The sequence below is a fragment of the Pelophylax lessonae genome (genome assembly GCF_965119305.1).
Source record: "Pelophylax lessonae genome assembly, chromosome: 4".
NCBI classification, from domain to species: Eukaryota; Metazoa; Chordata; class Amphibia; order Anura; family Ranidae; genus Pelophylax; species Pelophylax lessonae.
Window position 1 is genome coordinate 325,702,838 of NC_138771.1, and position 13,532 is coordinate 325,716,369.

Here is a 13,532-nt window from a genome sequence, read left to right on the forward strand (position 1 = left end):
TAGAGGTTACTGTACTTATTATTACTCACTGATTGCCTGCAGCTCCCCCTGTGTCCTCTTCTGCAAACTCCGGTCCTGCCCCCGCTATAAGGAATTAGGTGCAAGCTGCAAAGTGACAAGCAGCATAAATAAACAAATAAAAAGGGAGGTGCAGAGATCATGTGCTTAGGGCAGAACAGTTGAAAAAATAAAAAATATGCTGTACTTCCGTGCAAGTCAGAACAATTCGCAACAAAGTCGTGGTGATATACATTTACGTGCGATTTAGTTCCGACTTACATTACTTTCTATGGAGAACAAGTCACACTGAAGTCGGCAAAAAGTAGTGCAAAAACCTTTTCTGGAGTTTCTGTGACTTCAGTCACACCAATTAGCACAATCCCGATTGAAATGCATGGATTTTGACTTGTCATGCGACTTCACATGTGTCAAGTGCACTAGTGAAAATGGAGCCTTACGCAGTTAGGGATATAAATATTGCACTTGTCAGACATTTGTGACCTGATTAATACACATCCAGATGTCCCAGATCATCCTGATTTGCTTATCTTATGCCCTTCAGAAATCTGAAAATGTTTACATTATGGTGGTTAAGTTTGATTTTACTGGCTGCATTCTGTGAATGCTGCTCCCACCTCCAGGGATTGGCGCCCCTCTTTCTTGTCGCCCTGGCTTGTCCTGGCTGTTCGGCATCCCTGGGTTACATTTGGGAACCCTCAGCTTGACAGTTTTAAAAAGACAGTATTGTGGTATGGCTTTGCTTTTTTTTAACTTTCCATTATTTGTACCACTTCTATGCTTTTGATTTTTTTTTCACAGAAAATTGGTCTGCTCCTCAAAAAGTCCTAAAGAAGCAGTGAATACTGTGAAACATGTTGAGAATCATCAACTGCCCACATGTTCCTCATTACTGTCATTGAAGGGACTATTTTGATATTCCTGCAATTTCGGTTGTATGTATGAGATATAGGAACAGCGGTTCAGTCTATTAGGAGCTTATGCCCTTATATGGGCATTTCTATTCATAATCCTTAAATGTTGGATGTTTCTTAATATGATGTTTGGTTATAAAAACTTTGTATGATTATAATTGAATTGCTTTTGTGATGTCTATGGTGGTACCAACAAAATCCATACTCCTTATTATTTTTTTTATTTTTGATTCACCCAGATGAGAATGATGTCCCTTGCCCCACCCCACACTCTCCCCGCAAGCTCCTGGCACATATCACATGTCCCAGGAGTGTAAAAAAGTGGTTGAAAAACAGAAATTCCAAACACTCGCCCAGCGCTTCTTGTTACAAGGGATAAACCACACGGTAATAAATATAAGTTTTAAAACCTCATAAAATTTGCTGATCGCAGCCGCTGTGATAAAAAACAATCTGTAAATGATGTAATAAATACTAAAACTAATAAAGGTTCAGCACTAGTCACATCCAGCAGTGCTCAATACGTAATAACATATTAAAGATCATATAGTTCTCATAAATGAGTGAAAAAATCGCCAAAATCAGTCAATGTTCATAACACAGCCAGATAATCCATATATTAGTGATTCCCCGGTGCCTGATGTATGTAATCCGGTATTCACCTTCACCACACCATGCGTGACCCCTTAAGGATGGGCACACACCAGAAACACTATGGTAATACGCCTGTAAGCATTGGTTGCTTGGACCCTTGACACTCCGGAATACCTCTGCCAGTATCAGATGACCTCCGCATACGAGTACCAATTAGGGACCTTAAATTTATAACCATTACAGCCTTTAACCTTTTGAGGTATCCCCCGGTTATCTGTAGATCTGTAGATCTTTCTGATAGTTTTAGTATTTATTACATGTCCCAGGAGGCTGTAAGACTATACACAAAATGCTGCGCGAGCTTACACATGCACAATGGAAAGCGGCTATGGCTTCGAGATGGCAGCGCTGGCAACCCACAGCAGAAAGAAGAAGAGGAAGCCCCCAAGAACTGGTAAAGACCTGATTTTTAGTGTGTTTGTAGCTGTTTACTTAAAAAAAAAAAAAATCTAACTGATGTTCTGCTTTAGGCTTCACTTCAAATTCAATCATTTCAGAAAACGTAAGTTATGCAAATGTATGCAAACCCTACATTTTAAATAATAAGGGAAAATAAATATATAAACATCATAACCATTGTATCCTGCTGATATATATGTAAGTCTGTATGCAATATAGAGACAGTAGCTGCAATTGCATTTGTGAAGTTATCACAGCATTTTACCCAACAGACAGCAAGGAAGTCTCAGATATCATTATGCGTTTTCCTTTATAAATATACTGTGTTTCTTATTTGGCCAACTGCAGTGGATTCAGTATCTTTGACAATGGGGTTCCGTTTTTAATATGATTGGTTACTGGATTACAGAGTTGTCATATGACCATTTAAAATGATCAGGGTAATCCCCATTTCACCTTCACTATTAGAGGAATAATGCTGGCCTTGCTAAGAATCATCTTACACGTATGCTTCCAAATCAGGCTTACAGCTCAGAACAAGGAGATGGCATGAGCTGAAGATCTCCTTCTGTCCCCTGAAGGAGAAAAACCCAGGGGATACCTAAATTTCCCTGGGGATTTATATATTTTTTTTATTTTAATTATTTTCATGCTCTGACCCACCTCTGCTGGATTTAGAGGCATTTCTGGGAAGGCACACCGTGAGCCCATCATATTGCACTCAACATGAGCGCGCTGACGGAGGAGGCAGTAGAGAAGTATTTAGATGCCAATCCTACTTTTGCCAAAACTTACTATGACAATAAATTCAGACCTGGAATTTTATTTGAGCTACTGAGCACTGAAAAGACCAATGTGGACTTCAGCACCTATCATGATCTAAGCAGCGTGGAGGAAAGCGAGATAGTCTTTGACCTGATTAGAGGGTTCCAGGAGAACCTCAATGTTGAAAGATGTGTCTTCAATGTACTCAAGAGGCTCTCCTTCATTATTCAGTCGGACCGCATGAGCTTGTTTATGTACCGTATGAGAAATGGTACAGGCGAGTTGGCCTCCAGACTCTTCAATGTACACAAGGATGCCACCATGGAGGAATGCCTGGTAGTACCAGACTGTGAGATTGTTTTTCCTTTGGATACTGGCGTGTTGGGATTTGTGGCGCAGTCTAAGAAAATAATCAATGTTGAAAATGTGACTGAGGTGAGTAATACAATGGAACATCTTTAAATATAGTCAAATGTCATTTGCAAATGTTATTTCTTATGGCTTGTAGGAAAAGAATTTGTAAGGCCTATAGGCTATTGTGTATTTCCACTAGTAAATCAACATAAAAATGCATGCGCATGAGTTGAAACAGGTCATGTACACACTAATATCTAATCTGAGATTAAATTCTTTCTTTATAAAGCAGTTGCACCTCCAGAAGACAAAGGGCCATGCAGAATGCCTGTGTCACACTGCAGAATGGAATGTATTTTCTTAGAGCTTTGCCTTGTGTCACCTGAATAGCGATGTAGTTCTCTGTCTGCGGGACAGCAATCGGCTTTAGAAAAAAGTGTGTAAAGGGAAGTATGGTTCTGAAAACACAGTGCCTAAGTAACTTTACCATGCCAGCAAATATACACGTGTGTAATTCAATAGAAGCCCTGCAGAGCTAAACTGTGTCTAAGCAGATAATCCCATTAAGATGATACAGGTGGAAGGCATGTCAAGGAGAGACACATTATAACTAGTATTGTTCTACAAATTTTAAATTTGTCCATAGAAGCATGTTAAATACTTGTAGGCCTGCTGTGCCTGTATATTTTAAATTGATAACTAAGACGGGTATTTTAAAGCTCACCGTACCGTACTGTTCAATTCAGTTTTAAGGAATATCATTACAAGATGTTCATTCAATGGGAATCTACTAAACCCCTTCTGGACCTTATATTTTTCACATTCTGCTATATAACATTCCCAAAAAAATACATTTTAAAATCAAAATTTTTCATCCTTTTCGGTCAATTTGTATTCTGCCACATATTTTTGAGTAAAAAAAAATTGCAAAAAGCGTATTTTGATTGGTTTGCGCAAAAGTTATCGCGTCTACAAACTACAGGAAAGATTTATGTAATTTTTATTTATTTATTTATTTTTTACTAGTAATGGTGGCGATCTGCAATTTTTAGCAGGACTGCAACATTGCGGCGGACAGATCGGACCCCTAACTGTCATTTTTGACACTTTTGGGGGTACCAGTGACAGTAATCAGTACTAAAAATATGCACTGTTATTGTAATAATGACACTGGCAGGGAAGGGGTTAACACAGTGGTGATCAAAGGGTAAGTGAGAGCCTAGGGGAGTGTTTTCTAACTGTATGGGGGAGGGACTTGTGAAATGACCACAGAGACCTGTGATCCTATATAGAAGGATCATAGGCGATCTGTGATCACTTCAGAGAGAAGAACGGTCTTCTGTGTTTACAACAGCTGACCGGTGTTCTCTGTCAGTGGGGAGTGATCGCGGGTGCCTGGCAGCAATCGTGACAGCCGGTCCTGTGAATCGGCATCCCCACTACCTATTGGGGGCGGCAGCGTGCCTACGGCGATGCGCGCTGGCCCCCAGCACTGCTTCTGCAAACTGAAGTACCCATACGTCGATTCGCGCAGCCGAGCCAGCCTGTCACAGTATATCTGCGGCAGGCGGCCAGCAAGTGGTTAAAAAACACTAGCCGGGGATTTTAAAGTACTGGTATTGACTGTCAGCCAGTGGTGTATTTAGGTTTTGTGCTGCCCTAGGCCTGACTAAACTTGTACACCCCCAAATTTAAATATGACCCACCCTTTCCTGTAAAGACCACACCCCTTCCTGTTTATGACCCACCCTGTCATCTGTAAACCACAGACCATAACCACAGTCTATCAGTGCCCATCAGCATAGCTTGCATGGGGCTGCCCTGGTGACCACTGATGAGGCCACACTGATATGCTGCGTGGATAATTACCCTAGGAGCCAAAATGGCTCATGTCACATATACAGTGGCCCTGAACTATCACAATATTGCATTTACTGTATATATCAGCAAGTACTGAGTGACATTTTTGGGTTGGTGGCTCAACATTAGGGTTGGAGTCCAGGTGTGCCGAGGCAATTAGCTTAATACACACAAATGCTAATCAAACTGTTTAATTTCTCACAATACTGTAATAAAACAATCATGTACTGCAATGTCTGCCTTTGGTGTTAAAGGCCTTCAATCATTTTGTTCCTCCAAGCAGAAATCAGCCTTTCCACCCAATGTCCAGGAATTTGGTTACTGCCTAGGAAAAACAAGCTAGAGCTTGAATATTTATGGGTCTAAATGTGATTCTGCACTAACATTAATAGACTGGTTAGATAGAAGCTGCAATGACTATGTGCAAACTACAATGACATATTCCACTGAATCAGGTTCTAGTTTACCAAAGTGAGATAAGAACATGATGGCAGCTGATTAGTTGGTACGAATTTCACATCGTCACTGCAATTTACTTTTACTTTTAAACTCATAACTGTAGGAAAGGCTCTATAAAATATGGGTTATAAAATAAATGTGTAAATGGCTTGGGTAGAACTGTAGTGACCACAGAGTAAACAGCTTCTTCTGGGTCTCTGTGGTGGTCAACCATGATTTCTCCTTAACATTTCTTTATAGATATGAATCAACAGTACATTCTGTTATCATAAAGAAGAAATACGCTTTTTTTTACATGCTTTTTGTGGTTTGGTCATCTGTTGTGTGAATTCATACTAGGCATATCAGGATTGAAAAAATATAAATGTTAGCCCAGTTGTATAAGAAGTAGCACATTAACCACTTAAGCCCCGGAAGATTTTACCCCTTCCTGACCAGGCCCTATTTTGCGATTCGGCACTGCGTGACTTTAACGGACAATTGCACGGTCGTGCGATGCTGTACCCAAATGAAATTGACTTCCTTTTTTCCCACAAATAGAGCTTTCTTTTGGTGGTATTTGATCACCTGTTCGATTTTTACTTTTTGCGCTATAAACAAAAAAATAGAGACAATTTTGAAAAAATAACAATATTTTTCACATTTTTTATATGAAATTACCAAAAAAAATGTAAAAATCAAAATTTTTTAACATTTTAGGCCAATTTGTTTTCTGCTACATATGTTTGATAAAAAAAAATCGCAATAAGCGTATTTTGATTGGTTTGCGCAAAAGTTATTGCGTTTACTAACTAAGGGAAAGATTTTTGTCATTTTTATTGTTTTTTTTTTAACGAATAATGGTGGCGAACTGCAATTTTTTTTTGCAGGATTGCGACATTGCTGCGGACAGATCAGACCCTTGACTGACATTTTTGACACTTTTGGGGGTACCAGTGACATTACTACAGTAATCAGTGCTATACATATGCACTGTTACTGTAAAAATGACACTGGCAGGGAAGGGGTTAACTTTATTAGAGATGCAGGGGTTAAATGTGTCCCTAGGGGCATGCTTCTAACTGTAAAGGGGTGTGGCTTTTCATGTAACCACAGAGACATACGATCCTAAATAGCAGGATCGTATGATCTCTGCAGTTACACCAGGGAGAAAGACAGGCGGCTTTGTTTACATCAGCCGTCTGCCTTTCTCCCTCTCTAGCGGGAGATCGCAAATGACCAGCGGACATCGGTGCCACCGGTCACTTGCGCTGGAATGTCCGTGAACGAGCGGGGGCGGAAGTGCGCCTCTGGCGGCGCGCACTTGCTCGCCCCCTAGATGCCGCCGTAAATAGTCGTGTGACGGTCGGGAAGTGGTTAAGAGCAATACTGGTAATGTAAATGGCTTTTCAATATTAGAAGAGACCGGTTTAGGAATTGGATCAAGACTCTTTAGCCCATAGTGCTCCATCACACTGGGTGCTGTGAATGGTATTTTTCCACACTGAATATTCTCCAGTCACCACAAGGGCACATAGAAAACAATTATTTTCCTTTTGCCCAATTTACACCACAACGCTGGTGTGATATGCAGTGCAGTGTGGAAAAATGCAGACATTGGAGGTGCGTTTTTCCATGCTAAACTGCACCACAGTGCACCACACTGTTATGCAGAGACATGAACAAAGAGTCCTGATGTGACTCCTCATATACAGTTTGAAAAAATAAAAGTAAACAGTGCAATGTTCTGAAACTCAAATTGCCTCGCCCTCCTGATGTACCTCACATAGACATTCTGCGGGCTCATGTGAGCAAAGCCTTAGACTCTGGAATAGGGTTTACACAATATTTGGTCCAATTTACCCATCCTTAAGCAGATTCTTCCCAAAAATACCTGTTGTTACTCCAGAAATAAATGTTCCAAAATATTTTCCTGCAGGAATTGTATTAAAACTAGTAGAAGATAAAATTTAGGGCACTGAATCTTAATGTTGCTATCACGAATCAATAATAAGTAGGGATGAACTTTGGGTTTGGTCTGATCATTAGTTTGACTCCAACCCATACAGTTTGTGGTTTTAGAAAATAGTTAACTAATGTGGCCATTCGCACCCATAGCAAGTATTACCAACAATGCACTTCCTGCCCTCTGAACTGTGGTCAGATGGCTTAGAAGGGACAATCACTGGAGTTGCATAATGTTTTGGTGTTTTTCACAGTGAAATAAATACACTGTATTGCTGATTTTTTTTTTTCTTGGTAATGTCTAGCTGGCTGGTTTGGGTCCTGTTGACAAATCAATGTAGTAAAGTATTTAAATACTGAGTACCTATTTATAACAATATTTTGGGTGCTTTTTACAGTGAAAGGACATTATGTCTGGTGTGGGTCCTGTTGACAAAGTGGCCTAGTCAAAGTGTTCAGAGATTGTACATTTACTCATTACTATATTTTGCAGATTTTTTTTACAAATAATTAAATACACTGCTATTTGATTTCTTGATTCAAATATGGGTGGAGTGGGTCCTGTTGACAAAGCGATCACGTAGAATTTTCCTTTCTCACATGTTCCTGGAGATGGCCCTAAAGTACATGGGTGCAGGATCATTTCGTTAGGCAATGTGTTGAAGGCCCTGTCAGGTCACCTGTGGCCAGGTAACAACTTCACCCTGTTGGAGGCAGGGGCGCAGCACAAGGTAGTGAACACGACTGCTGCAGATGGACCGGAACGTGAGCCCATGATTCCCCAGGGTGCGGAGTCTAAGACCCAGCATGTGTTCACCAGAGCCTCTAGTGGTGAGGATGGACTTGGCTGCAGCTGGGCCCAGGTCGCGGCCCCTGGGGTCCCCCAGGTCACGCTCCATAGGGAGAGAAGGGAAGCAGCCACTCACACACACGGAATGGTGATGGGTAAGCCGAGGTCGGGGTAACATGCAGACAAGGGTAGCCAAGGGACAGGCCAAAGGTCAGGTTAACAGGCAAACAGGAATAGTCAGAGACAAGCCAAAGTAGATCAAGCACACGGCAAACAGGAAACAAACACTGTTGAACAGCAAAGCAGACCTGCAGTGCACTGGTTAATATAGACTTCCTGTGATGACCTGGGCGGGCAGGAACAGGAAGTAGAGGTGATAAAAAGGTACCAGAAACGCAGTCTGACCTCTTATACAGACATGAAGGGACAGGTAAGCTTGCCAACCCTATTGCAAGTCCATGACAGGCCCAATCTGACACGACATGTCCAGCACGGAAGGTTATCACCCAAAGAACTTTTGGGGCCCCCTCCTGCCAGTGGTCCATCATGGACAGCCAAAAGTAATGAATGTTATCAGAAAAACTGTGTACATCCTCAAAAATGATTATCCTCACCTCAAGTTAAAAAAATGCAGCTTCTCAATTACTAATTCACTGCACTGTGGTGAAGGCCCTCTCTTACATAACAGAATGCAGACTAGGACCTCAAGTGGATGTTGTACCATCTCTAACCAGTGTTTCAGCTTTGACACCCAATAGTTAAATGCAACTAAAGTCAAAACTTTTTTTTAGTTTTGGACAGAGTGGAGAAAGATTGGAACATCTGTTACATTTTTTTGCTGTCTGTGCCCCCTTTAGGGAGGTTCGCCCCCTCTATTGCCCTGTTTACCATTATCATGAAAAGTAAAAGTAAATCCTAAATTTTGGGTTGTCCACAGAAGGGGAAATCCTCCACTTGGAGACAGTAGTTCTGGCGACAACCAGGGATTCCCTCACCGAAGTGATTTCCTCTTATTCCTTTTTTTGGCAATGGGACAGGAAGTGAAGGGAAATTCCCTCAATGGGACACAGATGGCAAAAAAAAAAAAAAAAACTGACCGGGGTTATAACCCTCTCTTACTCCATCAAAAATGTAAAAAAAAAAGTATTGCCTTTAGTTCTACTTTAATGGAAGTGATTGTTTGTAAGCAATTTTTTATGACCTTGCTGTTCCTGCTATCTATTTGACCAGGGCAGGGGCAGCCTTACAACAAAAAAATTCCAAAACAATTTGAAGATAAAAACGTAAAATATTAAACAAATGGTAATCTTGAAATATTGTTCCAAACAAATAACATAACAAAAAATACTGTTGGCAGGTGGGAAAATTGGTGAGTCTTGGTCAGTATTTGGCCTTCATCACTATCATAGATCACATTTCTGCTCTTTGTATCTTTCTATCTTTGACTGTTTGCCTCTCACTCCTCAAATAGAAAGTCCTTATCTGGTTCTGTCTGTGATTCATAAACATCATTTTTTTTAACATTAGAAACATTCCTATCTCTACTCTCTCTCTCATCTATTTTGTAAAATAAATGTTAAAAAACAATGCAGTACACAAAGGGCAGCTTTGCCTATGTCAGATACAACTGGCAAACCTAAACCCAAACCCAACTTGTGTGCGGGTGACCAGCATATTTCCTTGGGTTTGCCTCCAGTTCAGTGGAAAGGGGGTAGAGTGTGTTGAGCTATCATTTAAAGTGCAACTAAGTGCCTTATATTTCAAAATGGACCAAAAATGTAATTATCAAATAAATGTTATATAAAGTGTCAAACTATATAAACATATACCACGTTTCCCATAATTCATACAATAACTAATAGTTTCTATAAATAAATTAACTGTAATAATCACATGAGCTGTTTTTTGAAGCAAAAGAAATGGGAAAAAGGTAAGAAAACCCAATCTAAATAGTGATGATTTCATAAGAAAATCGCAGTGCTCCATTCAGGCACCTCCTAAAATCCTTGTGCTTCTGGTGATCACCCAACAGTGCTTCACCCAAAACAGATATTTCTGCACTATACCCAGTGACGACATCTACTAGGACAAAATGTGCGTGGGGCGGAGGTTGTAGTGGTGACATCAGCACGTCCGCCGGGGCACTGGACAATTCTATGTACATAATGCCTGCCTACTCTTTGTGCTTGTGAGTACATGTCTATTTTATAATAAAGAGGCATTTTGGACGTTGCGCAATGATCGTCCCTCTTCCTCTTTTCATGTAAACTTTGCTCCATACGTTGTGAGTCTGCTACTTTACTTTTGCAGCAAAAGGTGGTCTCGGGAATCGAAACTAAGAGTATATACTGCTATCTAAGATTTTGAGTGGTGTTGGGATGGGAGCCATGTTGCTTTATCCCAAGTGAGGGGTGTTTCCACTAAGGCACAGTCAAACCCTGTAATGAGGTCTCAATATCTGGTAAGAGGCTAAAATATCTGTTTTGGGTGGGGCACTGTTGGGTGATCACCAAAACACAAGGATTTTAAAAGGTGCATGGGTGGAGCACTGCGATTTTTCTATATGACCATCACTTTCCAAATTGGGACTTTTTTCTTACCTTTTTCTTCAAAAAGTTTATTTTGCTTCAAAAAAATAGCACATTGACTTTTTTGTGATCATTTGTGAATATTACTGTTAATTTATGTATATGAACTATTAAGTATTGTATGAATTATGGGAAATATGGTATATGTTTATACATATTTTAACACTTTATATATCATTTATTTGAATATTTATTCTTTGATTCATTTTGAAATATAAGGCACTTATATGTATCCTAAATGATAGCGCAACACACTCTACCCCCTTTTTGCATCAGTTTTGGATTGTTGTGTACAGTACAGTAAGTACAGCTGTCTGAATCATTAAGAATTGGCATATTCTGAGGGAGATTCACACTAAGCACATAAAATTATTTTATACTTTTTATACAGTTCAGTGGAGCCTAACACAAAACTGAATGTAATGGCAGTGTTGGCAATGCTGGAGATGAAAGAAGGGGTGCTTTGAGCACACCTCTGTCATACAGAAGTGTGCAGTATGCACCACATGCAGAGGGCAGCTTTGCATGTTGCAAAAACAAGTGTGAAACCAAAGCTACCTTGTTGGAGGGTGGCAAGCCTTTTCATATTAGGCGTTAGCCCTTTCAACCATATCTACAAGGCCAGTGGATCCAGCCAGCATCAGGAGATGGAGCAAAGAAATTCTTTGCCAAATTACTTCAAAGTGTGGCACTTTATGCTCCCTCTCCGATGGTGGTATAGATGCCCATATGGTTTTCTTCTTATATTGGGAGGAGTGTACTGTTCCTGCTCATGCTCTCTAGACCACATGTCTGTGGTCATATGGACCCTTCCGCTAACCATGGGGTCCAGAGATACAGGGACATTACCATTGCACATGCAGGTGGAGATCAAGCATGGCCTTCTGGGAAAATATGTAAGCTGGGTGCAAGCCACTGTGGTGCAGCACAGGCCATTAACTGGAAACAACTCCACTAGCTGCATGGCAGTAACTGTAAAGTCAGCAGTTTTGCCAAGTTTTCATTGAGGCTCTCAGTATTGGGTTGATTAGGGCATCTTATTTTTCTACTGATTCTGCCTGGACAAGGTTGCTGCTGGGGATGGCTGGGAGGACTTAGAAGACTTACAGCAAGCTTTACCTTCCTTGGCATGGTCTCGTAATAACCCACTTACCTGCAGATGTTGCAGTGGCTGCAGTCGGCAAATTTCTTTAGGGGGGTAATGGAAAGTGAGGAACAAGGGGGAGAAAACTTGCAGTCAGGGCTGGGCCATGGGGCAAGCAGAAGAGATGGTTAATCCTTCAACCTATGCTTTTCAAACTAGTTCACAGCTCAAGGAAGAGGATAGATCTGTGCACTTTGACTCTTTTGCCTGATTTTTAAATCTGATCCTTAACTTTTTCATATGACTTACACCCTAGGCAGATTGCATTGCATTGCAAAGGTTACTAGGAGCATTGTGGATGTTTCATTTCATTAGAGAATGCAAAGGTATATGGATATTGAAGTGTATGTAAACCCCAGCAATGAACTTCTCTTATTTGCTCCCTTTTGGTCTGTTAAATATGATTAGTTTAACACAGTGTTTCTTAACCTTTTTTGAGTCATGGCCCCCTTTAAGAATCTGATGAAAGCTATGACCCCCTTCCCAGAAACATTCACATAAAGACAACATTGCATGCAATAAATAAATATATACACTTTATTTTGTAGAAATGTGATTTCCTCATACATTTATAACATACATAAAGTTTGAGTAAAGTAAACAATCTTAACAAAAAAACAATTACCCCAGGTTAAGAACCCCTGGTTTAGCAAATAACACCAAGAGGGCTGATACCACTCAGTCCACAAAAAAGCTGTGTGTTGTATGTATGTATTGCATGTATTGCAGAGGTGAGCTGCCTTTTTTTACTTTTTCTGCCTTAACATACGTTTTACTTAGAGTGTCTTGTGAACTTAGAATGAGAAGATCAGCAAAAGCAAAATTAAGAAGCAAGGCCTGCACACATCATGATCACATATGGCTGCCTTTACATAATTACAAACTATGCAGAGAACACTTTTATAAGATTATGACAGTATGAAAGAATAAACCAACCTCTTCATGCCTAACTAAATCCAGGGTTGCTGCTTAAATAAGAATTTCGATTTTTATTAATGTTCTATTTTTTTTTTTTTTATACAAGTTTAAAGCTGACCTGTAGTCACTCTGCAAACATTATGAAATACAGTTGGAATAGCGCCTGTTATGAAAAAGTTATCCCCAGGTAACCTGTCATGACAAAAGATTCCAAAATACGCATACCTCAAAAATAAGAGAGTGAATTTTTTTTTTTTTACAGTTGAATTTTTGGGGGTTTTACATGCTGTGTACTGTAACAGCAAACTAATTCTTCACACGCTAACAAACTAGCCTCTTTGCTGTTCATCAATACAATAGAAGCAGTGACAAGTACATGAAGGTATCTCACATACGTAAAAAAAAAATATAAAGCATTGGGGTAACGTTGGTTTAAAGAAGTTCTGGATCACCAAATTTTAAACAGGGAAGTATGAGGGCAGATTTAGAACAGGGACTCCAATTATTTATTTATTTTTAATTGGCTTGTTTCTGAGTTCATAAGTTATTTTTTACAAATGCAGTTTTGCGTTTTTCATCTTCATCCATCCCGAAAAACATAGAGACAACTGTTGTTTCCAGGTAAGGAGTATCATTTTCCCGGCATAGAAAAAAAATCCACAGGAGGGATTTAGAATGACTAGGGATTTAGAGTTTTCCAAAAGTGACCAGCAGGCTATTCTTGG

General features: G+C 40.1%; 1 protein-coding gene across 1 annotated transcript in view; it reads left to right on the plus strand.

Annotated features, from left to right (window-relative positions):
* The first annotated feature begins 2,483 nt into the window (after positions 1-2,483).
* PDE6A (phosphodiesterase 6A) overlaps positions 2,484-13,532 on the plus strand; it is a 133,950-nt gene continuing 122,901 nt past the window's right edge. Inside the window, exon 1 of the mRNA XM_082257028.1 lies at positions 2,484-3,185. Coding sequence (XP_082113154.1) covers positions 2,712-3,185 — 474 coding nt within the window. The 5' untranslated portion in view covers positions 2,484-2,711. The remainder of the gene's footprint in view (positions 3,186-13,532) is intronic.